This window comes from Oncorhynchus keta, chromosome 24, assembly GCF_023373465.1.
Source record: "Oncorhynchus keta strain PuntledgeMale-10-30-2019 chromosome 24, Oket_V2, whole genome shotgun sequence".
Taxonomy (NCBI): Eukaryota; Metazoa; Chordata; class Actinopteri; order Salmoniformes; family Salmonidae; genus Oncorhynchus; species Oncorhynchus keta.
The window spans coordinates 15,181,677-15,208,522 of record NC_068444.1 but is presented as its reverse complement, the minus strand read 5'-3'; the positions used below and the strand labels follow the sequence as shown (position 1 = coordinate 15,208,522).

The 26,846-nt window shown below is 43.9% G+C and overlaps 1 protein-coding gene across 2 annotated transcripts in view; it reads left to right on the top strand.

The window, feature by feature from the left end:
* Positions 1-26,846, top strand: part of LOC118402739 (hexokinase-1-like) — a 37,966-nt gene that overhangs the window by 2,488 nt on the left and 8,632 nt on the right. The window contains exons 1-9 of one of the 2 annotated variants that reach the window (XM_035800940.2): positions 835-1,098; positions 12,871-13,033; positions 22,847-22,995; positions 23,951-24,070; positions 24,300-24,395; positions 24,522-24,621; positions 25,511-25,694; positions 25,849-26,004; positions 26,144-26,377. In XM_035800940.2, the coding sequence (XP_035656833.1) occupies positions 1,036-1,098; positions 12,871-13,033; positions 22,847-22,995; positions 23,951-24,070; positions 24,300-24,395; positions 24,522-24,621; positions 25,511-25,694; positions 25,849-26,004; positions 26,144-26,377 (1,265 nt within the window). In that variant the 5' untranslated portion in view covers positions 835-1,035. Of the gene's footprint in view, positions 1-834; positions 1,099-12,870; positions 13,034-22,846; positions 22,996-23,950; positions 24,071-24,299; positions 24,396-24,521; positions 24,622-25,510; positions 25,695-25,848; positions 26,005-26,143; positions 26,378-26,846 lie in introns of those variants that run through there. The other variant, XM_035800941.2, reaches the window with a different exon arrangement.

The window sequence follows — 26,846 nt, the reverse complement described above, 5'->3', positions numbered from 1 at the left end:
CCCTCGTGAGCTGAAGCACATCCATTTATACACACCACTCACAGTGTGTGAGACAGAGAACAAAACGTAACCTAGATTCAGCCTGAATTCCTTATTTAACAGGGGGACGTTCTAAATTGTTAACAACAGACTTACCAAAATACACAAAACTCTTTTTTTTCTGTTTTGTGTATATTTGAAAATCAAACGTATTATTAATTTGTAGTGGTCATACAGTCAGTTGCTTTGCCATTGCAACACAACTGGACCTCTAAGCCACATCTTAAACCTTTACAACACCCTACAAGTGTCCTTCAGGCAGTTTGTACCACTGCCCATTGTAGGCAGCAGTGCAGTAACAGACAGCAGCAGCCTCCAGTGGGGGCAGTCCAGAGAAATATATTAGTCAGCTTACAGAGCTCCCTGACAACATGCAGAGAAAAGAGAAAAAGAGAAAAAGCGCTTCGGGGGTCAGAGGAGGACACTCGAGTGATACAGGCTCAACCCAAGAGCAAGGACAATTCAACGTAACCTAACCCCTCCCTGCCTACTGTTTAACCCCTATGAGCCATCACCACAGCAACGTGCTGAACATGCCTGTTGGTTTAAAAAAAAGGATTGAGACCGGTTCTCTTTTTCCCCTCCTCCTCTCTCCTCTACTTCCTCGTTTCCTCCCCCACCCGATGTTCTTGTGAAAGAGAGTGTGTACTGCAGGCAGCCAGCCAGCCACCCTTTCAGCTGGGTTCTGCCCGGGAGGCCCTGGCTTCAGCAGTTCAGCCAATCAGAGCACAGGCAGAAGGAAGGGCTTAAACCAGTCCCCATCCCAGCCCCCCTACTGCGTGCATCTCATGCAAGCTAAACTTACTCCACATAGTCTGACTTCCTGGACCCAGGGAGAGAGTGTTGCGATAGTACTGATCTGTGTAGGAGCCCCATACATGACTGCTTTGTTTGAAACTGTGAGCTTGTTTTAACCTCCTCACCATTGAGAAGAGACTATAGGGATTTCCCTTTTTTTTAGCTCTCCATTTCTCCCTCACCACATCGGTGGACAGGATGATAGCAGCACAGCTTCTGGCCTACTTCTTCACTGAGTTGAAGGATGATAAAGTCAAAAAGGTGAGTGCCCTGTAGGGACCTTGCTACAGCAGGCAGAGCCGTTGCTACCTTCCTCCTAAAAATAGGACAGCTTTGAGGCACAGAGCTCAGGGCCATGTGACAAAATGTGACATAATCTGAAGCCCTGGGCTTATCAAGTGCCCCGAAGTCGGTAAATTCTCTCTGACTAGTCATGGTTACGTTTCCCTGTGTTGTGATAGCGTGCAGCAGCGTTTACAGGGTTGGTCAGGGCATCTTGTCTGTACCAATGCAATGTCCTTGAAACCAGGATGTGGGCTGCCCTGAGCAGTGGGCCACGGGTTTTTCCACGTCTGTTGTGAATGAATGTGTAGGGTGTGGTAACTCTAACCCTGTGAGAGGTCAGGAGCATCTAAAGCTACCCACCTCTTATGAGCAGAGGGTCAGGTTTCAGCCGCCGAATGACATTGCCTCCACCAGCTTCCTGGAGGCCCTTGCTGTAATGATTTCACTCTGTCATTGTTGAGAGAGAAAGGAATGCAAACGTTGAGAATGTGCATGTTGGAACTGCCCCATACCTCCTCTCTTGGCTGTTGTAGGACTACTGCCTAGGATGTGTTAGTGGCAAATGTGCCTAAAGAAAAGCTAGCAAGTACATACTCTAGCTGGCAAGCCTATATCTTTGTGGTAAAGGTAATGTCACTAGATTAAAACCAGCAATTATTCAGAAGTATCAAACATCTTTAGATTTCTCTGGCACATCCGTGTACACAAATTACAGCGAGGTACAGGTTATATATTCTCTGAAGGTTATCTGTGTGGATGTCTGAGATGTGCTGCTGCATGACTTGTAGTGCTAATGAATGAAACATTCCGTTGCAAGTTGTTGGGCTCAACTAGTGTTTTGTAACAGGCCAAAACAGCGATCAAAAGATGTATGTGCTTTTACGTGTTTGGTCAGCTGCAAGTACATTTTTTCTAGAGTTATTTCCCCCTCTAAGTCTGCTGTTTTGCTCATCAACTCAGTTCAAGTAGGAAACTACTAGAAAGAGAACCCATGTGTTCTCAATTGACGCAACTCTAAAAAGGAATCTAAAACATTTAGGTGTTGTACAATCCAACCTTCCTTAATTGTGCAATATCCTCTCACTTTTTTTTAACAGTATGTGCAATATGATCAAGGATAAGGAATGCGGCATAGGTATCACATAGATTGTGTGTATTTGTACTGACTCATTTACGTGATTAATATGTCCTACGTGCTAACAGGCCACACTCCAATTCCACATCTTTAGGAAACAGGAAACAATGTGATGACTGTAAAAAGTCACCAGTGAAAGCTAAGTTTACATATCCTCACTCCTTTATTGCGATGTGTGCTGTGGTAGTTAAAAAAACATTGACATATCGAAATATTTGTTTGGCATACTCGAAGGCTTTTAGCTTGTGGCTAGAGAAACACACCCATATTACATTTTGTTATCAGGTTAAACTCTCAAACGGTGTCCTGAACACAATGCAATGAAGGTTCAACGGGCAGCCATTTTCAGTCAATACCAAGCATTCCTTACAGGGTTAATTGTGTCTACAAAACTACTATAAATAATACTACATGTTTGTAAAAAAAAACGTATTACCAAATTTCATCAGCCTAATCTCAAGGCTGATGAAATGGTTAGAAATATGTGTAATATTTAACCCCTGGAACAGGAACCCCACGCATTCTTCATAAATGACTTATATATTCAGTGCCTTCAGAAAGTATTCATACCTCTTGACTTATTCCACAATGTTGATTTTGTTTCAGCCTGATTTGAAAATGTATTAAATACAATATCCAATAATGACAAAGTGAAAACATGTTTTTATACATTTCAGCAAATTTATTGAAAATTTACTTAAGTATTCACATCTCTGAGACAATAAATGCTAGAATCTCATTTGGCAGCGATGACCGTTTTGAGTCTTTCTGGGTAAGTCTCTGAGAGCTTTGCACACCTGGATTGTACAATATTTGCATATATGTGTTTTAATTTTTGTTCCTCAATCTGAACCAGGCTGTTACACAACAAAATGTGTAAAAAGTTAAGGGGTGTGAAGGCACTGTATGGTGTGTTACTAATGTTTTATAGCAATGCTGACTGTATGTACTGTATGACAATCATCATGACTTGCTTTTTATATTTCCTGCATTGGAATAGTAAAGTTTATACAGTTAGTGCTAACCCAATCATTTTATATCTCACATAAATTCCTTTCAGTTTTATTCCTCTTGTTACAGACCGGTACTGTCTAGCTCTTTACTGGAATGTCTCGAGGTAGCTCAATAGAGCTCTGTCCTCAAATAAACTCCTGTTTTATTTCACTAGTGCTGCCTTCATTCACATGGACAGATGTGGAAAGGCTTTAGAGAGAACGGCTCACTCTCCCAAGATTAAGGGTCAGAGGTGTGGCCTTCATGTCACTAGGCCCAGTATGTAAAAGGACAGCTTAATTACGAGTATTACTTGAATGTTTTGTAACTTTTGGTGTCGTTTGTGAGACCATTTGTGTTTCATTTCAAGGACAAAGCAGATAAAATAATCTTAATGTTTTGAATGTTGATGATGAGTGGATTAAACTGAATGAAACATTTCCCTCGAGAAGAAGGTGGTTGTCAAATCAAAACTTATTTGTCACATGCGCTGAATACAACAGGTGTAGGTAGACCTTACAGTGAAATGCTTACTTACAAGCCCTTAACCAACAGTGAAGTTTTAATATCAAATCAAATCAAATCAAATTTATTTATATAGCCCTTCGTACATCAGCTGATATCTCAAAGTGCTGTACAGAAACGCAGCCTAAAACCCCAAACAGCAAGCAATGCAGGTGTAGAAGCATAGAAATATGTGTTAAGTAAAACATGTAAAATAGAAAGTAACATATAATTCAACAACAGTAGTAAAATAACAATAGCGGGGCTATATACACAGGGTACTGATACAAAGTCGATGTGCGGGGGCACCGGTTAGTTGAGGTAATTGAGGTAATATGTACATGTAGTTAAAGTGACTATGCATAGATAATAAACAGAGACTAGCAGCAGCGTAAAGAGGTATCTGGGTAGCACTTTGATTAGCTATTCAGGAGTCTTATGGCTTGGCAGTAGAAGCTGTTAAGAAGCCTTTTGGACCTAGATTCTAGCGCTCCGGTACCGCTTGCCGTGCAGTCTATGACTAGGGTAGCTGGAGTCTTTGACAATGTTTAGGGCCTTCCTCTGACACCGCCTGGCATAGAGGTCCAGGTTGGCAGGAAGCTTAGCCCCAGTGATGTACTGGGCCGTACGCACTACCCTCTGTAGTGCCTTGCAGTCGGAGACCGAGCAGTTGCCATACCAGGCAGTAATGCAACCAGTCAGGATGCTCTCGATGGTGCAGCTGTAAAACCTTTGGAGGATCTGAGGATCCATACCAAATCTTTTCAGTTTCCTGAGTGGGAATAGGCTTTGTCGTGCCCTCTTCACAACTGTCTTAGTGTGTTTGGACCATGACAGTCTGTTGGTGATGTGGACACCAAGGGAACTTGAAGCTCTCAACCTGTTCCACTACAGCCCCGTCGATGAGAATGGGGCGTGCTCGGTCCTCCTTTTCCTGTAGTCCACAATCATCTCCTTTGTCTTGATCACGTTGAGGTTGTTGTCCTATAGGCTGTCTCATCATTGTTGGTGATCAGGTCTACCACTGTTGTGTAATATGAAAACTTGATGATGGTGTTGGACTTGTGCCTGGCCATGCATTCATGAGTGAATAGGGAGTACAGGAGGGGACTGAGCACGCACCCCTGAGGGGCCCCCGTGTTGAGGATCAACGTGGCGGATGTGTTGTTGCCTACCCTTACCACCTGGGGGCGGCCCGTCAGGAAGTCCAGGATCCAGTTGCAGAGGGAGGTGTTTAGTCCCAGGGTCCTTAGCTTAAGTGTTGAGCTTTGAGGGTGTGACAGGTTAAAGGACATATTCATAGCCTGTTATACATTGAAAAGTATTAGTAAGTTCATAGTATGTGAGGATCTTAAAACATCTAAGGTTAAAAAGATGCATTCAGTATTAGTTGATAGAGATTGATAACATTCATATAATTGTGTTAAAGTTCAAATCTGTCAAAGGGTACGAATTGTGAGAGTAATGTGTAAACGTTATATTGATTACTTTATTTTGTGGTGCCTAAAAGTGTTAATCTGTGATCTACGAAATGCTCTTAAGCTAATGAGCCGGAGATCGATTGCTCTGGTCTCCACACATATTCCTGGGGAAATTCGCGGTCTTTTCTCATTGAACTAAATGTTGACTTGAGAATACAACACCGTATCACTCTCGTGATTATTTCTCCCCTGTTTTCAGGGGCGTAACATTTTTGGAGGCACCGCTGAGATAGCTGCTCAGATGTCCAGTTTCCACACTCTGGTCGCTGAATTCCGAGCCAGCTAAATCTCCACATAACAACTCAGGCAGGCTGCAGTGAGGAAAGTGTTGCTGTTTGGGGGAAGTTGGAAGTTAGTGGTTAAGTACGTGTCAACTGATGCCATTGATCGACCATCAGAGACAGTAAGGACCATCTAATTCAGAGTCAACTCCTGCACAGTAAAAGTTCCTCCTGTTCTGTCAACATGACAAGCGCCTTGGAAGAACTACAGGAAGAGGTAGTAGGAGAATTACACACCCTGACTAAAGACAAATTACTAGAGATATGTGATTTCCTTGAAATATCAGGCGAACAGAGAAGAGATGTTAAAGACAAATCCCGCATAGCATTAATGACTCGCATTATGATGTTCCTTGAGAGAGAGGAAGTCACAGAGTTAGAAGATGGCGGCATGTCGGAATTGTTGCTACTTAGAGACGAAATGACAGAGATGATCAGTGGCAGAGATAACAAAACAGGGCAAGTTGACCATGATAGTGAACCAGCCGGAACACATCACAGAATAGAGGAACTGAGAACTGTAACCCCACAACAAGGGGCGGGAACTGAGCAGATTACTGCAGCCAAAGTCAGTGATTCTCTGCGTCAGCCCCAACACCATGCCAATCTTCAGGGGAGCGTGCCGCTCTCACCCAATGCACAGCCCAGCTCATACTGGCGCAAAGAGTTTAAAATTTCTGGTCAGATAGGTGAACCGGGCCAAAAGAAAAACTGATTTTTCCAGCCTTGCCCATCAGATTGAAAATGGACTTAACAGAGGATATCCTGAGGTAGAAATAGTAGACGCAGTAGTCAGGGCTATTTCTCCAGGCTCACAGCTACGCAGCTACTTGGAAGGTAAACCCCAGCTAACTCTTCCCACACTTAGATGTATCCTGCGTTCCCACTTCCAAGAGAAGAGTGCAACAGAGCTTTACAAACAGCTAGCTTCAGAAGCACAGCATAGCAAGGAGACCCCTCAAAGCTTCCTGATGCGCGTTTTAGATTTGAGGCAAAAAGTACTGTTTGCATCCCAGGAGTCAGAATCAGGGCTTAAGTATGACCCTGCTCTAGTCCAGAGCATGTGTTTACACACAGTCCTTACGGGTCTCCAGAGTGACAGTATCAGGATAGACATGCAGCCTCTCCTGCTAGAGAGCGAAACATCAGATGAGGTTTTGCTAGAGAAGCTTAACATTGCTTGTGCTAATGAGAGAGAAAGACGAAACAAAAAGCGGTTTAATGCCCCACAGCCTGCTACAACTGTAAGTGTAGTCCAGTTAGAGGATATGCCATCTGCAAAGTGTCCTGTGAAGGAAGCCAAAGCTACGATACCCGCAGAACTGTTAACAGAGTTAGCTGAACTTAAGACAGGTGTAGCTTCTCTAAAAGGTCTCAGTGCAGAGATTGCTCAGATTAAGGAGACATTACAGCAGCCTATGTTTCAGTCACAGCCTTGTGCCTATGCCCCACCCCCAGTTAGGAGGCCAGATAGGGACCCCCAGCCACCTGTTTCCCAGCAGCAGTATTACAGCAACTACAGTCGGTCCCAAGCACTTGACCCTGCACAGCATCAATATGCACCTAACCGGTATACCAACCACTCTGCTCAAGCTCCAAGGAGGTGTTTTGTCTGCCAGCAGGCCAGAACAGATGCACGCTGCACACACTGCTTCCGATGTGGGAGTGGAGAACATTTTCAAGCTGGATGTAAAATCCGGGGAGCCAGACCATCAAGGAGGCCCCTTTAAACGGAAACGGGTTACCACTGAGGGACGAGTGTTAACCGTAGCTACCAAAAAGTCCCAGAAATGTGCAAATTGTGCCAGAGAAGAGTCATTTGAGAACCTGAAACAATGTTCATCATGTAAAGAGACACTGTACTGTTCCAAAGTATGTCAAAACCAACATTGGACTAAACATAAGAAAAAATGCACTCACCTGAAAATTGACTCTACCAGTGAAAGGTTTTCCTGCACAGAGAAAAATGCCCACTCCTTACCATCCCTAGCTCAAGGTTGCCACCCCCGTAAGGTCACCTCGCTAGTCGGCAGACAGTGCCTTATTGAGTGTCACCTGAATCGCCACCACCTCCAAGCTCTATGGGACACAGGATCTCAGGTATCGGTCATTGATGAACGATGGAAAGAGGAATCTCTCCCAAACGCAAGGCTGAGAGATGTTTCAGAAATTCTGGACTCACCTGATGATCTAAGGTTGACTGCAGCAAATGGGACTGAAATGCCGTACCTGGGATGGATTGAAACAACTTTTCGTCTAGCCTCTGAAATTGACCAAACAAAGGAACTGATCATCCCAGTGCTGGTAATGAAAGGCTGTCACCTATCTCATCCCATCATAGGTTTCAATGTTATCGAGCACATCCTGACAATGACCGAAAAGACTAAACGATACAGTACAGTAAAAACAGCTTTCCCAAGCCTCAAAAGAAACAAGGTGAGAGCTTTTATACAGGCTGTTAGCGCAGAACAGACAGATGAATACGCAGTGAAAACCAAGAAAGAGAAGGTTGCTGTACCAAAACACAGTAGCATTCAGATTGAGTGCCGTGTAGCTTCCCAGCCTTTCAAAGATGACATGACAATGCTTTTCCAGCCAGACCTGAACCCGCAGTGGCCAGATGACCTTGAGTTCTTTGACACACTAGTCAGAGTCAGTAAAGGTGTTTTTCCAGTTATCCTGCTTGATGTCTCTAACCCCACTGACCACGACATTGCCCTGCTAGGACGCACAATAATCGGTACAGTACAAACCATTATGACTGTGTTACCTGCCCAAGTCTTTGAAAAAACTGTCACCTCAGCCACAGTGAATCACACCAGCGTTTGAACCCCATGTACTGCTACTGAACAGTGGGATCCACCAGTAGATTTAACTCACCTAACCGAAGAACAGAGAGAGGTTGTTAGGCAAATGCTTAGAGAAGAGTGTCACTCCTTCTCCAGATCAGACAATGACATTGGCTGCATTGAACGATTGAAAATGACTATTTCTCTAAAGGACTCTGAACCAGTAAAGCGCACATACATGTCAGTGCCCAGGCCACTGTATCAGGAGATGAAGGGTTACATTTATGACCTCATAGTCCAGGGCTGGGTTAGGAAGTCAAACTCTTCATATTCCTCACCTGTCGTGTGCGTTCGTAAGAAGGACGGGACCCTCCGGTTGTGTATAGATTACAGAGATCTGAACAGAAAGACACATCCCGACCGCCAGCCCATCCCTCGGGTCCAAGACATCATGGACAGTTTAGGTGGTAATTCCTGGTTCTCCCTCTTAGATCAGGGGAAAGCGTATCACCAGGGGTTCATCTCTGAAGAAAGCAGACCACTGACAGCATTTGTGACACCGTGGGGACTCTATGAGTGGATACGTATGCCATTCGGCCTCATGAACGCTCCTGCAGCTTTTCAGCGGTGTATGGAGGAGTGTTTGGAAGGACTCCGGGATAACATCTGCATTCCTTATCTGGACGACACGCTAGTCTTCAGTAAAACATTCAACAGCCATGTGAATGATGTGCGAAAAGTTTTGCAGCGTCTCAGAGAGTATGGCATTAAACTCAAACCAAGTAAGTGTGATCTCTTTAAACCCCAGGTCCGTTATTTGGGCAGAATAGTGTCTGCAGAGGGCAGCCGAGTTGACCCAGCCGATTTTGAAGCAGTAAGAGCATTGAAAGAAATCAGACCAGGGACTGTGGGCCAGCTCAGAAAAATGCTTGGTTTACTCACGTACTATAGACAGTACATCAAAGACTTTTCTAGGAGTGCCAGCTGCCTGTATGACCTCCTGAAAGCAGATTCAGAGAAATTACCTGACCACCCACGGAAAACAAAAACAAAGAAAGTAAGTCATGTGGTGCCCTCAAACAAGCCAATCCTGTGGACTGACCAGCATCAACAGGCACTTGAACAGCTGATTGAGTGTTTGCTTCACCCACCAGTTCTAGGTTTCCCTGATTTCACTCAGCCATTTGTTGTACACACTGATGCGTCACACCAAGGCTTGGGAGCAGTTCTTTATCAAAAGCAAGAGGGGAAGCTTAGGGTCATTGCTTATGGCTCTCGAACTTTAACAGCAGCTGAGAAGAACTATCACTACCACTCGAGCAAGCTAGAATTTCTAGCTCTAAAATGGGCAATCACTGATAAGTTCCATGACTATTTGTACTATGCTCCCACCTTCACTGTATACAGCGATAACAACCCGCTCTGCTACATTCTGTCTACTGCAAAACTGAACGCAACCACTTCCAGGTGGGTTGCAGACTTGGCTGATTTCCACTTTACAATAAAGTACAGGCCAGGCAGAGAGAACGGTGATGCAGATGCTTTGTCAAGGATGCCACTGGATGTAGAGTCACTGATGAGAGAATGTTCTGAGGAGCTTCCACCAGACACCATCGCCGCCACGATACAAGCAGTTGAGGTACAGAAAGAGGCTGTTGTACCTTGGTCATTTTCAGCTGCATCTATGTCAGTATCAGCTGAAGGTGAGACAACCACTGCAACAACCAGCTCGATCCCAAAAGATGGGATTAGAGAAGCACAAGAATCTGATCCAGTCATCCGTCCTGTGCTCAATTTCAAACTGTCGGGTTCCAAACCGCCAGTTAAAGAGCAAAAGAAATTCAGTCCAAAGACAAAATGCCTATTCAGAGAATGGGACAAATTGACAATAGACAGTGATGGCATTTTGTACAGAATCACTACAGCCCGCAAGCAGTTAGTTCTACCAGAGCAGTACAAAGGTAAAGTGATGGAAGAGTTGCACAATAACATGGGACACCAAGGTACTGACCGCACTGTATCACTAGTACGTGACCGCTTCTTCTGGCCATATATGCAATCTGACATCGAGCACTATGTGACTAAAAGGTGTAGCTGTGTCAAGCAGAAAAAGCCAGCCCATGCAACAAGAGCTCCTCTGACAAACATTATGACAACACAGCCATTTGAACTGGTATGTATAGACTTCCTTCATCTCGACAGATGCAAAGGGGGATATGAGTACATCCTCGTGATTGTTGATCATTTTACACGTTTCACTCAAGCCTACGCCACCACATCAAAGTCAGGTAAAACTGCTGCAAATCTCATCTTCAATGATTTTGCCCTGAAGTTTGGGTTCCCGTCCCGCATCCACCATGACCAAGGGGAGAATTTGAAAATCAGTTGTTCCATCAGTTAAAGAAACTCAGTGGCATGGCGGGGTCCAGGACAACACCCTATCACCCGATGGGAAACGGTCAAGCGGAACGCATGAACAGAACATTGTTGCAAATGTTAAAGACACTAACCGAGACACAAAAGTAAAACTGGAAGGAGTCTCTGAACAAACTGGTTTATGCCTATAACTGCACCCGTTGCGAAGTGACTGGCTATTCACCATTTTATCTTCTGTTTGGGAGATCACCCAGGCTTCCAGTTGATATGCTCTTTGGATTGTGCACAGAGGCAGGTTCCAGTAACCAGCGAGAATACGTGGAGAACTGGAAACGAGGGATGGAAGAAGCATACGCCATTGCAAATGAAAATGCTCAGAAAGCCGCTGAAAGAAGTAAGAAGTACTATGACACTAAAGTTAGGAGTTCAGTGCTACAGCCTGGCGAGCGAGTTCTGATTAAAAACCTGACACCAAGAGGAGGACCAGGAAAACTCCGTAACTATTGGGAAGATGAAATTCACACAGTGGTGAGACAAATGGGTTCAGACCTGCCGATTTATGAATTGAGACCAGAAAAGGGTAGGGGACGCTCCAGGGTCCTGCACAGAAATCTGCTCATGTCCTGTGACCACTTACCTTTTGAGACACAACCAGAAATGACCAAAGTGGACAAAAGTCAGAAAACGAGGAGACACCAGCCTGCATCAATCACAGACTCTAGATTCTGATGAAGATAGTGGGGATGAATATGACCTTCATCATGAGCCGCTACAGGTTCCCACATCTCCTACAGTACCTGAGGAGAGGAATGCTGAACCAGCGAGAGAGTGGGAACACAGGCCCTCAACAGTGAAACAGACAGTTGCAGTGCCAGTCCCTGATACGCTACCAGCACAGCCTCTTGTTGAAAAGCGGCTGGAGGAGACAACAACAGTTAAAGACCTGCCTGCTGAAAATTTGCCTGATGATCGTCCACCAAGTGCCTTTCCTTCATATACTGATGCTTCTGAACCTGAGGAACCAGCCTACCAGCTGCCACAAAGAGAGAGACACCCTCCAAGACGTATCACCTATGATCAGCTTGGTATCCCTTCCTGCTACAGTATACAGCCACAGCCACAGTTGTTCCCTGTCTACTCTGCACCAGGACTGGTTCCATGGCTGCCATCACTACAGCAATGTTACTTTCAGCCACCTTACATGTATGGGCTTCAGCAAACATGAGGCTACAGAGTTGACATGTTTGACCATGGACTACTGTCAGATTTCACAGACTGTCAAAAGAGACAATTTACAGACTATGCATATAGATCATTCAAATTGATGGACTGTTGATCAATAGTATGAGAAAATACTGCTTATGTTATATAGCTGGTCAACAGATATGGACTGTGAATATAACTTGTTAGTTATATTTGAACTGTGACCCGTGACTTCTGCTCAAGTACTACCTTACAGAAGAGGATCTTCTAGGTCCAGTGCATACGAACTGTTGAAGAAGACAATGTTGGTAATGTTGGGACAACATTTATTTTGTCGGGGAGAGTGTGACAGGTTAAAGGACATATTCATAGCCTGTTATACATTGAAAAGTATTAGTAAGTTCATAGTATGTGAGGATCTTAAAACATCTAAGGTTAAAAAGATGCATTCAGTATTAGTTGATAGAGATTGATAACATTCATATAATTGTGTTACAGTTCAAATCTGTCAAAGGGTGCAATTGTGAGAGTAATGTGTAAATGTTATATTGATTACTTTATTTTGTGGTGCCTAAAAGTGTTAATCTGTGATCTACGAAATGCTCTTAAGCTAATGAGCCGGAGATCGATTGCTCTGGTCTCCACGCATATTCCTGGGGAAATTCGCAGTCTTTTCTCATTGAACTAAATGTTGACTTGAGAATACAACACCGTATCACTCTCGTGATTATTTCTCCCCTGTTTTCAGGGGCGTAACAAGGGCACTATGGTGTTGAACGCTGAGCTTTAGTCAATGAATAGCATTCTCACATAGGTGTTTATTTTGTCCTGGTGGGAAAGGGCCGTGTTGAGTGCAATAGAGATTGCATCATCTGTGGATCTGTTGGAGCGGTATGCAAATTAGTGGGGCTAGGGTTTCTGGGATAATGGTGTTGATGTGAGCCATGAGTGATCGATGATGATGATGATGTGTTGATGTCTTTCAGATCGATAAGTACCTGTACGCCATGCGTTTCTCCGACGAGACGCTGTTGGACATCATGAAGCGCTTCAGGATGGAGCTGGGAAATGGGCTGGGCCAGGACACCAACCCCACAGCAACCGTCAAGATGCTGCCCACCTTCGTCAGGTCCATTCCTGACGGTTCAGGTGAGCATGGTTATTCAGATGAAGAAGAATTGTGGGAAATGTATGCCTTTCTTTAAAAGGGACAAGATGTAACATGTTAAAGATTTGTTCAGTTACTGGTGTAGGATCTTAATTAGTTTCAGGACATGTACTGCACACCAGGAAATACAAACTTGTAGTATATTCAAACTTTAAAAAAGGCTTCTAAAGTTCGTAATTTCCACTTTAGAATGTCAGACTTGATTTGACCTCTGCTGAGTCCCCCAACAAGCTGCATTCCAAACACTTAAGACACACCTTCTCCCCTCAGCCCTCAAATGAAGTGGACACCTCTGATAACGTATAATGACGTCTGACGAGCTGACACTTGCAGGGAAAGGAGCGAGGGAAGAATAAATCCATTTTAAATGGACCACTCTTGCCTGGAAATTTGTCACTCGTTCATCCCACTGTTGTGTTTTCAGTCATTATGGAACTGTTGTGTGTGTGCCTTATATGCGCGACATTCAATTATGATTGCACTGCATATCTTGGCTAGAAGACAACGCATCCACAGACATCGAATGTTAGTCATCCTACTATATCGGGTAAATTGATGTATGAGTGTGATGTCAGGGAAAGTTATGTTCGCAAGTTAACGTTTCCAAAAGCTAAACCAAACAAAAACATCTACTGTTATCATACGTGTTTGAGTCATCGTGCATTAGTAACACAATTTCAAACTTATTTACACTTGTATGTTGACTTCTCCATATTAATGTTGGTTTTACATTTTGGCTGAGTTTTCTTAGCGGATGTACAGTCATCACGAATTGAATTATGGGGTGTTTCAGGCCCGTAGTGAACATAATTGTACACTCGATCAAAAACGAGGGCTGAGGGGCTTATGTTGCCAACTTCCCTTGCTTGGCTAATCATTTGGACCAACGACAAAGATGGCCGCAGGGATTCCCCAAAGGGCATAAGGCGAGGGTGAGTGGAGGAGGGTCTGTCTTTTATGAGTTTGAAACGCAGACCTTACAGTGAAATGCTTACTTACAAGCCCTTAACCAACAGTGAAGTTTTAATAGAAATATGTGTTAAGTAAAAAATGTAAAATAGAAAGTAACAAATAATTCAACAACCGTAGTAAGATATGTGACGCTACTTCGGCTTTTGGACGTTAACAAGGCAACACTCCATCTTAACTCCTCCTCCACATTTACTGGATTGGTTGAACAGTGCAGAAGAGAACCTCCCCCAACAGTTTTTTTTGCTTCTTCTTGTCAAGACCATAAGGCATTTCTTTTACGCCTTATATGTTAGGTTAGCTCAACCAAAACATTTAGAAACCCCTACAAAAATGTCCATTAATAATTCACATTTCCTCTGCTGCAGAATTACTTTCCTGCTGTGAGAAACTGCTGAAATGAAGATCGTACATCTCTACACATCTAGGTGTGAGAAAGAATCCTGGGGTGTAATCATTAGCCTGAGATGTTAAAATTAGAGTTTTTATTGGACAAATTCAGATAAGTCCCTCCCCATTTCATTCCATTTGCTTTCGTTTAAGAAATGCTTTGCAACAGAATCGGCGGAATGATTTACACCCCAGATGGTCAAGTGGCATTGTTTCAGTTTTTTTCTCCCATTGGCTAGAGTTACAGTCACAATAAACATTTGAGGATCTGATTTCCTGAGTACAACCTACATTTAATTTTACCAATATTAAAGGACACAATCTCATACATCTCACCTCATCAATTCTCCTATGATCTTTCAGGGCGGGTCAATATGAGTTGGCAGCACATTCGATCTGCCAACATTCAAATCAAACCATTTTAATGAAAAGGGTTATCTGATGTTCCTGATACAGCAAGTTGAAATAATGTTTGATTCATGAAGAATTGCATCTTATTGTGTCCAACACTTGTAAACTTTGCTAGAATTTGGTGACAACTGGTGTGTCTTAATCTATAGTAGCAGAAGGTTGATACATTTTTTTGATCAACTGTTTCAAATTGACAAATGAAGCATCCAGTGGGTTCATCAATGCATTCATTCAATGATGAATGAACTGTTGTCATCTGAATTTCTGTAGGCCTACTGCAGCGACAAGCTTGCCATGTAATCATGGTAGAATCTGCCTTTGCTGCAGCGTGTAAGCATTCTATATTCAAGCCCTCCAGCACCCTATCAAAAGCTTGTGATTACATCATAGATTACACATAATCCCACCTCCAGATTTTTACAGGCAGTCAGTGTCTGATTCTACCGTCTGTACTCGGTGGAAGGCTGTGTTATGTGTGTGTCCGGCGGGGTTGGAACCCGGGTCTCCTGTGTGCTACAAGATTGTGGTAAGCCATTGAGCTGAAGCAAATCAAATCAAATCAAATGTATTTATATAGCCCTTCGTACATCAGCTGATATCTCAAAGTGCTGTACAGAAACCCAGCATAAAACCCCAAATAGCAAGCAATGCAGGTGTAGAAGCACGGTGGCTAGGAAAAACTCCCTAGAAAGGCCAAAACCTAGGAAGAAACCTAGAGAGGAACCAGGCTATGTGGGGTGGCCAGTCCTCTTCTGGCTGTGCCGGGTGGAGATTATAACAGAACATGGCCAAGATGTTCAAATGTTCATAAATGACCAGCATGGTCGAATAATAATAATAATAAGGCAGAACAGTTGAAACTGGAGCAGCAGCACAGTCAGGTGGACTGGGGACAGCAAGGAGTCATCATGTCAGGTAGTCCTGGGGCACGGTCCTAGGGCTCAGGTCCTCTGAGAGAGAGAAAGAAAGAGAGAATTAGAGAGAGCATATGTGGGGTGGCCAGTCCTCTTCTGGCTGTGCCGGGTGGATATTATAACAGAACATGGCCAAGATGTTCAAATGTTCATAAATGACCAGCATGGTCGAATAATAGTAAGGCAGAACAGTTGAAACTGGAGCAGCAGCATGGCCAGGTGGACTGGGGACAGCAAGGAGTCATCATGTCAGGTAGTCCTGGGGCACGGTCCTAGGGCTCAGGTCCTCCGAGAGAGAGAAAGAAAGAGAGAATTAGAGAGAGCATATGTGGGGTGGCCAGTCCTCTTCTGGCTGTGCCGGGTGGAAATTATAACAGAACATGGCCAAGATGTTCAAATGTTCATAAATGACCAGCATGGTCGAATAATAGTAAGGCAGAACAGTTGAAACTGGAGCAGCAGCATGGCCAGGTGGACTGGGGACAGCAAGGAGTCATCATGTCAGGTAGTCCTGGGGCATGGTCCTCGGGCTCAGGTCAGTTGAAACTGGAGCAGCAGCATGGCCAGGTGGACTGGGGACAGCAAGGAGTCATGTCAGGTAGTCCTGGGGAATGGTCCTAGGGCTCAGGTCCTCCGAGAGAGAAAGAAAGAAGGAGAGAATTAGAGAACGCACACTTAGATTCACATAGGACACCGAATTGGACAGGAGAAGTAATCCAGATATAACAAACTGACCCTAGCCCCCCGACACAAACTACTGCAGCATAAATACTGGAGGCTGAGACAGGAGGGGTCAGGAGACACTGTGGCCCTATCCGAGGACACCCCCGGACAGGGCCAAACAGGAAGGATATAACCCCACCCACTTTGCCAAAGCACAGCCCCCACACCACTAGAGGGATATCTTCAACCACCAACTTACCATCCTGAGACAAGGCTGAGTATAGCCCACAAAGATCTCCGCCACGGCACACCCCAAGGGGGGGGGGCGCCAACCCAGACAGGATGACCACAACAGTGAATCAACCCACTCAGGTGACGCACCCCCTCCAGGGACGGCATGAGAGAGCCCCAGTAAGCCAGTGACTCAGCCCCTGTGTTAGGTTAGAGGCAGAGAATCCCAGTGGAAAGAGGGGAACCGGCCAGGTAGAGACAGCAAGGGCGGTTCGTTGCTCCAGAGCCTTTCCATTCACCTTCCCACTCCTGGGCCAGACTACACTCAATCATATGACCCACTGAAGAGATGAGTCTTCAGTAAAGACTTAAAGGTTGAGACCGAGTTTGCATCTCTGACATGGGTAGGCAGACCGTTCCATAAAAATGGAGCTCTATAGGAGAAAGCCCTGCCTCCAGCTGTTTGCTTAGAAATTCTAGGGACAATTAGGAGGCCTGCGTCTTGTGACCATAGCGTAGGTATGTACGGCAGGACCAAATCAGGGAGATAGGTAGGAGCAAGCCCATGTAATGCTTTGTAGGTTAGCAGTAAAACCTTGAAATCAGCCCTTGCTTTGACAGGAAGCCAGTGTAGAGAGGCTAGCACTGGAGTAATAGGATCAAATTTTTTGGTTCGAGTCAGGATTCTAGCAGCCGTATTTAGCACTAACTGAAGTTTATTTAGTGCTTTATCCGGGTAGCCGGAAAGTAGAGCATTGCAGTAGTCTAACCTAGAAGTGACAAAAGCATGGATTAATTTTTCTGTATCATTTTTGGACAGAAAGTTTCTGATTTTTGCAATATTACGTAGATGGAAAAAAGCTGTCCTCGAAATGGTCTTGATATGTTCTTCAAAAGAGAGATCAGGGTCCAGAGTAACGCCGAGGTCCTTCACAGTTTTATTTGAGACGACTGTAAAACCATTAAGATTAATTGTCAGATTCAACAGAAGATCTCTTTGTTTCTTGGGACCTAGAACATGCATCTCTGTTTTGTCCGAGTTTAATAGTAGAAAGTTTGCAGCCATCCACTTCCTTATGTCTGAAACACATGCTTCTAGCGAGGGCAATTTTGGGGCTTCACCATGTTTCATTGAAATGTACAGCTGTGTGTCATCCGCATAGCAGTGAAAGTTAACATTATGTTTTCGAATAACATCCCCAAGAGGTAAAATATATAGTGAAAACAATAGTGGTCCTAAAACGGAACCTTGAGGAACACCGCAATTTACAGTTGATTTGTCAGAGGACAAACCATTCACAGAGACAAACTGATATCTTTCCGACAGATAAGATCTAAACCAGGCCAGAACATGTCCGTGTAGACCAATTTGGGTTTCCAATCTCTCCAAAAGAATGTGGTGATCGATGGTATCAAAAGCAGCACTAAGGTCTAGGAGCACGAGGACAGATGCAGAGCCTCGGTCCGATGCCATTAAAATGTCATTTACCACCTTCACAAGTGCCGTCTCAGTGCTATGATGGGGTCTAAAACCAGACTGAAGCATTTCGTATACATTGTTTGTCTTCAGGAAGGCAGTGAGTTGCTGCGCAACAGCCTTTTCTAAAATTTTTGAGAGGAATGGAAGATTCGATATAGGCCGATAGTTTTTTATATTTTCTGGGTCAAGGTTTGGCTTTTTCAAGATAGGCTTTATTACTGCCACTTTTAGTGAGTTTGGTACACATTCAGTGGATAGAGAGCCGTTTATTATGTTCAACATAGGAGGGCCAAGCACAGGAAGCAGCTCTTTCAGTAGTTTAGTTGGAATAGGGTCCAGTATGCAGCTTGAAGGTTTAGAGGCCATGATTATTTTCATCATTGTGTCAAGAGATATAGTACTAAAACACTTGAACGTCTCTCTTGATCCTAGGTCCTGGCAGAGTTGTGCAGACTCAGGACAACTGAGGTTTGGAGGAATACGCAGGTTTAAAGAGTAGTCCGTAATTTGCTTTCTAATAATCATAATCTTTTCCTCAAAGAAGTTCATGAATTTATCACTGCTAAAGTGAAAGTCATCCTCTCTTGGGGAATGCTGCTTTTTAGTTAGCTTTGCGACAGGATCAAAAAGGAATTTCGGATTGTTCTTATTTTCCTCAATTAAGTTAGAAAAATAGGATGATCGAGCAGCAGTAAGGGCTCTTCGGTACTGCACGGTACCGTCTTTCCAAGCAAGTCGGAAGACTTCCAGTTTGGTGTGGCGCCATTTCCGTTCCAATTTTCTGGAAGCTTGCTTCAGAGCTCAGGTATTTTCTGTGTACCAGGGAGCTAGTTTCTTATGAGAATTGTTTTTAGTTTTTAGGGGTGCAACTGCATGTAGGGTATTGCGCAAGGTTAAATTGAGTTCATCAGTTAGGTGGTTAACTGATTTTTGTCCTCTGACGTCCTTGGGTAGGCAGAGGGAGTCTGGAAGGGCATCAAGGAATCTTTGTGTTGTCTGTGAATTTATAGCACGACTTTTGATGCTCCTTGGTTGGTGTCTGAGCAGATTATTTGTTGCAATTGCAAACGTAATAAAATGGTGGTCCGATAGTCCAGGATTATGAGGAAAAACATTAAGATCCACAACATTTATTCCATGGGACAAAACTAGGTCCAGCGTATGACTGTGACAGTGAGTGGGTCCAGAGACATGTTGGACAAAACCCGCTGAGTTGATGATGGCTCCGAAAGCCTTTTGGAGTGGGTTTTTGGACTTTTCCATGTGAATATTAAAGTCACCAAAGATTAGAATATTATCTGCTATGACTACAAGGTTCGATAGGAATTCAGGGAACTCAGTGAGAAACACTGTATATGGCCCAGGAGGCCTGTAAACAGTAGCTAGAAAAAGTGATTGAGTAGGCTGCATAGATTTCATGACTAGAAGCTCAAAAGACGAAAACGTCATTTTTTTTTGTAAATTTAAATTTGCTATCGTAAATGTTAGCAACACCTCCGCCTTTGCGGGATGCACGGGGGATATGGTCACTAGTGTAGCCAGGAGGTGAGGCCTCATTTAAAACAGTAAATTCATCAGGCTTAAGCCATGTTTCAGTCAGGCCAATCACATCAAGATTATGATCAGTGATTAGTTCATTGACTATAATTGCCTTTGAAGTAAGGGATCTAACATCAAGTAGCCCTATTTTGAGATGTGAGGTATCATGATCTCTTTCAGTAATGACAGGAATGGAGGTGGTCTTTATCCTAGTGAGATTGCTAAGGCGAACACCGCCATGTTTAGTTTTGCCCAACCTAGGTCGAGGCACAGACACGGTCTCAATGGTGATAGCTGAGCTGACTACACTGACTGTGCTAGTGGCAGACTCCACTATGCTGACAGGCTGGCTAACAGCCTGCTGCCTGGCCTGCACCCTATTTCATTGTGGAGCTAGAGGAGTTGAAGCCATTAGGCATTAGCTTGGGGAGCTATGTGTGAGCATGGTCAACATGATCAACTATATGTGTTGTGTTAGCTACGGCAACACAAATGTTTCCTACAGTCAGTGACATGGTACTTCCTTCAATCATTTATTCCATAGGGAATTGTGGAGGGGTCGAGAATTAGATTTCAAGCAATGGTTTTCACGAGGCTATCTATACTTTCATGTGATTTTCAGCATCTTCATTTGTAAGTAATACTATACTAATAAAGATGGATATTGTAAATACAGTATAGTTGCTCCTTTAAGACTCCTACTGTTTCTGTGTTAATAAGTAACATCCAGACTGCTGAATTCTGCTGTCATTCACACTTTAAATATTTGTCAATTTATTAACAAGGAAGCAAGCAGTTAAGGAAGTCGAATGGGTTTGACTACCTCTTGACATAGCCTAATGTTGCAACGCTACACTGACTGAAGTTAGTGCAACTGTTTAGTGCAATCATTACCTAATGAATCAACTACTGGTCGGCTAAAAAGTATCTATTAACGTGCTATCAGGAAAGCGCAATTCAGAGATGAGTGGTTGGTGAAGCTTTCTCACTTTCCCCTATCAGCAGACCAATTTGTCAGACTGTGAAAACAAGCGGATAGCCAACCTAGCAATGATTTATTGTTGTCAGGCGACATCAGTAGGGTGAATTAGGTTGATAATCTGTCTGCACTCAGTGTTTTAGGATTGGATGTAAAAAATAAATAAAAAACATTTTAAAAAAGCATTTCCTGTCAAACAATCACTTTGAAGTAAATCACAGCAAATGTGGCATACATCACACTGTCAGGGTATTAGCTTGTGAATGGAGTAAGAGATCATATATGCAGGAGGCCTTTAGGGTTCAAATGTTGCATTTCCTCTTGTTTTGTTTTTTTACTTTTCAGTTCTGTTGGTTTTCAAAGGAGAAGTTGTCATGCCCATAAAGTACTACTGCTTTAATTGTAACATGTTCTCAAGACAGTTTGACAATGTCTTTCATTCCCAGCAGAGTGGAGTTTTGGCAAGAGTTGCCAGGAGCTTTAGCCAAACTGATATACTCTTGCATGGCAATACCAAGGATAGTCAACCCAGGCATGGGCAACACAAGGATAGTCAACCCAGGCATGGCCAACACAAGGATAGTCAACCCAGGCATGGGCAACACAAGGATAGTCAACCCAGGCATGGCCAACACAAGGATAGTCAACCCAGGCATGGGCAACACAAGGATAGTCAACCCAGGCATGGCCAACACAAGGATAGTCAACCCAGGCATGGGCAACACAAGGATAGTCAACCCAGGCATGGCCAACACAAGGATAGTCAACCCAGGCATGGGCAACACAAGGATAGTCAACCCAGGCATGGGCAACACAAGGATAGTCAACCCAGGCATGGGCAACACAAGGATAGTCAAGCCAGGCATGGGCAACACAAGGATAGTCAACCCAGGCATGGCCAACACAGGCATGGATAGTCAACCCAGGCATGGCCAACACAAGGATCAACCCAGGCATGGCAACCCAGGCATGGGCAACACAAGGATAGTCAATGGGCCCAGGCATGGGCAACACAAGGATAGTCAACCCAGGCATGGCCAACACAAGGATAGTCAACCCAGGCATGGGCAACACAAGGATAGTCAACCCAGGCATGGCCAACACAAGGATAGTCAACCCAGGCATGGCCAACACAAGGATAGTCAACCCAGGCATGGGCCAGGCATGGCCATAAGGATAGTCAACCCAGGCATGGGCAACACAAGGATAGTCAACCCAGGCATGGGCAACACAAGGATAGTCAACCCAGGCATGGCCAACACAAGGATAGTCAACCCAGGCATGGGCAACACAAGGATAGTCAACCCAGGCATGGCCAACACAAGGATAGTCAACCCAGGCATGGGCAACACAAGGATAGTCAACCCAGGCATGGGCAACACAAGGATAGTCAACCCAGGCATGGCCAACACAAGGATAGTCAACCCAGGCATGGGCAACACAAGGATAGTCAACCCAGGCATGGGCAACACAAGGATAGTCAACCCAGGCATGGCCAACACAAGGATAGTCAACCCAGGCATGGGCAACACAAGGATAGTCAACCCAGGCATGGCCAACACAAGGATAGTCAACCCAGGCATGGCCAACACAAGGATAGTCAACCCAGGCATGGCCAACACAAGGATAGTCAACCCAGGCATGGCCAACACAAGGATAGTCAACCCAGGCATGGCCAACACAAGGATAGTCAACCCAGGCATGGCCAACACAAGGATAGTCAACCCAGGCATGGGCAACACAAGGATAGTCAACCCAGGCATGGGCAACACAAGGAGTTCAGTCTCTGTGGAATGTGACTGTAGAACTACATTTATAGCCTACATACCTCTATCAGTACTATGTGCCAGTGGCTCATCTGTTCTTGCTGTGTCCACATTAGATTAGATTATATTAACTTTATTATCCCACCAGGGTAACATTTATGTGGTTGTGTTCTTAGAAAGACAACGTACAGATGTAGGATCTTAATTTAAACACCCTGTTGCTGGAGAACTTTCCTGCAATGCATCAACCCCTACAAAACAATGATGATTCATTATAATCCACACAATAATTCACATTTCCTGTTGCTGCAGGATTATTTTCCAGCTGTAGCAAACTGGCTCAAATTAAGATACCCCGTCTGTACATAAAACAGAGGAACACAGAATAATAATAAAATGCATTTGAAGGTGCGACGAACGTTACACATCCATATTGTTTTTGCTTGTTACAGAGAAGGGGGACTTCATTGCTCTGGATCTGGGAGGCTCTGCTTTCCGCATCCTGCGAGTAAAGGTGTCCCATGAGAAGAAGCAGACGGTTCAGATGGAGAGCCAGGTCTATGACACTCCTGAGGACATCATCCATGGCAGCGGCACTCAGGTACGGAGTACCATTCAAACTCAAACCATATAGAAATGTCTAAGGGCCCGATTCAGACTTGAGATAAGTAGACGTAAAACTGCAATATGCAACTTTTTGGGTAACCCAATCAAATTCACACAGAAATATGTTATAGATATGTAATTTGAATTGAAAGCAAGTCGAAGCGGCTGTAGATAGGTTCTTTGTGTGCTATTTCTATGCTTAGTTCTTAAGTTTTGTTTTTGCGTCTTTTACTTTCGGTTTTGTACACCAGCTTCAAACAGCTGGGAAAAAATGTTGTTATTGAAAATATATTTCACAGCGGTGAATTCGGGGTGTTGGTTGATGTCGGTGTCTCTTGTGTGTGTTCGCAGGTGGGAAGAGTTAGTCCAATTATGTTGCCAATTAGCTTCAGCCGGCCGGGGTGCGAAAATTAGTTTGACTGTGGATAGCCTATCCCTGGAGATAGTTTGGGACCGTCAATAAATTGCACAATGTAAATGAGACAATCATTTCAGGTTGCACACCTTCTAGTTGTCTCATTAAATGCTTTCAATATTTGAATTTCTACAATTTATAGTTGGTTTGAGGTTTTTAAGTCATTGACATTTGAAGCTATTGACATTTTAAAATATTGTCCCATGTACAATATGTCATTTACTGATTGTCCCTAACTAGCCCCATAGTGATATTGAATGTCAAACCAAGTTGACCATGGGCATTACAAAATGATTACTTGGGTGCTGTGGGCAGGATTAAAATTAACAATAAGGTGTAACAGGTTCGCACAACAACAAAAAATGCTGTTTAAAGCTTACTTCGTTATTCAATGATTTTAATCATTTTCAGTGTGTATAGGCCCTAAAAGCCTAGTGGCAAGGGAAACACAACCAAAGTGTGTATTGCAGTCTCTCCTTGTCTATACATTGATTTTGAGATAAATATCACTCACTGAATTGTTTTCCTTTTGCAGCTGTTTGACCATGTCGCAGAGTGCCTGGGTGACTTCATGGAGAAGCAGAATATCAAGGACAAGAAGCTTCCAGTTGGCTTCACCTTTTCATTTCCCTGTGCACAAACCAAACTGAATGAGGTGAGAGAATTATTTATTTATTTTTTATTTAACCTTTATTTAACTTGGCAAGTCAGTTAAGAACAATGACGGCCTACCAAAAGGCAAAAGGCCTCCTGCAGGGACAGGGGGCTGGGATTAAAAATGAACACACCAATAGGACAGTACACCTAAGAGTATCAGTTTCAAAGACTGTTCATATATTATAGCTCATTCATCTTTAGCCTAACTTCCTGTTTGTCTGTTGCAGAGTTTTTTGCTCAATTGGACTAAACGCTTTAAAGCCAGTGGAGTTGAGGGAATGGACGTTGTGGCACTTCTGAACAAGGCCATCAAAAAGCGTGGGGTAGGTTTGATGTTTTAAAGCATCCTTGCCTGATGCAATGACAATGAAGTTCAGTCATAAGCAATGATTAGAAAGAAATCTGTTGCACCACGGTTGTATAATTGTAACCCTGTGCTTTTTTTTCAGGATTATGACGCAGACATCATGGCAGTGGTCAATGACACAGTTGGAACCATGATGACCTGTGGCTTTGATGACCAGCGGTGTGAAGTTGGTATCATCATAGGTAGGACATCCACTTACCTCCCAACAGACAGATACAGTCTGTTGGATTTCAGTGTTTCCCTTCTTGTCATCCTTTTACCCCAGTTATGTTCAAGCCGGGATGAAGCTCATTGGTTACACTCTTAAATCAAATGTTATTTGTCACAAGCGCCGAATAAAACGGGTGTAGCCTTTACCGTGAAATGCTTAAAATACAAATATTCCGCTTAAAAAAGGTTTTTAAAGGTTTAAATTATTATTTTTTTAAGTAAAAAAAATAGAGTAACTCAAGTAATAAAATAAAACGCACAAGAATGGAGCATGAATATACAAAGCTACGCTGTATATACAGGAAGTAGTACTCTCGCTACTAATATGTTGTCTCTTGGTGTTTCCTCATTCTCCTTCATTTCTGGATATACAACAGAATTTTAAAACATGCAGTTGTAAATTAAAACTGCAGCCAATACTGTTTATAGGGAATTGAAGTGGATGTCCTGGCTGTTGTTAATTTATGACACAGTGGGAACCATGATGTCCTGTGGCTATGACGACCAGCTTTGTGAAGTGGGGGTTGTCATAGGTCAGCCTGGCATTCATTTGCCGCCTTCATTCAGAATGGCTGTTTCATTGTCAGTATTATGAGTCTTTACCTCTAGCTACCCAACAGTCTTTCAATTGAAAGGCTTTATTGGCATGGGAAACATGTGTTTACATTGCCAAAGCAAATGGAATAGACAACAAACACAAGGGAAATAAACAATCAGTAAACATGACAAAAGTTTTAAAATAATAGAGATATTTCAAATGTTATATTATTGGTTGTGTACAGTGTTGTAACATTGTGTATCAGTGTTGCAAATAGTTGAAGGCAGATTCTTCCTCACCATTGCTTCGGTATGTCATCTCAGGCACAGGTACTAATGCTTGTTACATGGAGGAGCTGAGGCACATTGACCTGGTGGAGGGAGACGAGGGCAGGATGTGCATCAACACAGAGTGGGGAGCCTTCGGGGACAATGGGATGCTGGAGGACATTCGCACAGAGTTTGACAGAGAGATTGACCGGGGATCTCTGAATCCAGGGAAACAGCTGTATGTCTGCTGTTATTTTTAAACTATAAAGTAGATCTTCCCGAGTGACTTTAAGACTTGAAAAGATCAGTCTAGTGTTTTGGTAGTAGTTGTTGTCTTACGTGTTACCTTTTCTCTCAGTGTTTAGTAATGTATTGTATATTTTTCTCTCCAGGTTTGAGAAGATGGTCAGTGGGATGTACATGGGCGAACTTGTGCGACTCATCCTGGTCAAGATGGCCAAAGAAGAATTCTTGTTTGAGGGTCGGATAACCCCTGAACTTCTTACCAAAGGGACATTTGAAACAAAACATGTTTCTGCCATTGAAAAGTAGGTGTCAATCAATTTTATTTTCCTTCGGGTCCAGACGACTTGTATCATGTTTTAAGACTACACACTACTACTGTACACCTTTAATGTTATTTACCACCACTGAGCTCATCCCTTCTCGGTACCTGTCATTGTCCAGGAGTAAAGAAGGCCTTACCAAAGCCAAGGAGATCCTAGGTCGCCTAGGTGTAGAACCATCTGCAGATGACTGCATCGCCGTGCAGCACGTATGCACCATAGTCTCCCACAGATCAGCCAACCTCATTGCTGCCACTCTGGGTGGCATCCTCTCCAGGCTAAAGGACAACAAAGGGAATCCTCGTCTTCGCACTACTGTGGGAATCGACGGCTCTCTCTACAAGATGCACCCGCAGTGAGTAGTCTATACCAGAAGAGGGCCCCGTAGATACAGTGATTAGCCTATACCGCTTGAGGGCCCCCTGGATGCAGTGTTTAGCCTATACCACTAGAGGGCCCCCTTGATGCAGTGTTTAGCCTATACCGCTTGAGGGCCCCCTGGATGCAGTGTTTAGCCTATACCGCTTGAGGGCCCCCTGGATGCAGTGTTTAGCCTATACCGCTAGAGGACCCCCTGGATGCAGTGTTTAGCCTATACCTCTAGAGGGCCCCCTGGATGCAGTGTTTAGCCTATACCGCTAGAGGGCCCCCTGGATGCAGTGTTTAGCCTATACCGCTAGAGGGCCCCCTGGATGCAGTGTTTAGCCTATACCGCTAGAGGGCCCCCTGGATGCAGTGTTTAGCCTATACCGCTAGAGTGCCCCCCGAATACAGTGATTAGCATGTGCCACTAGAGGGCCCTGTGGATACAGTGATTAGCCTAT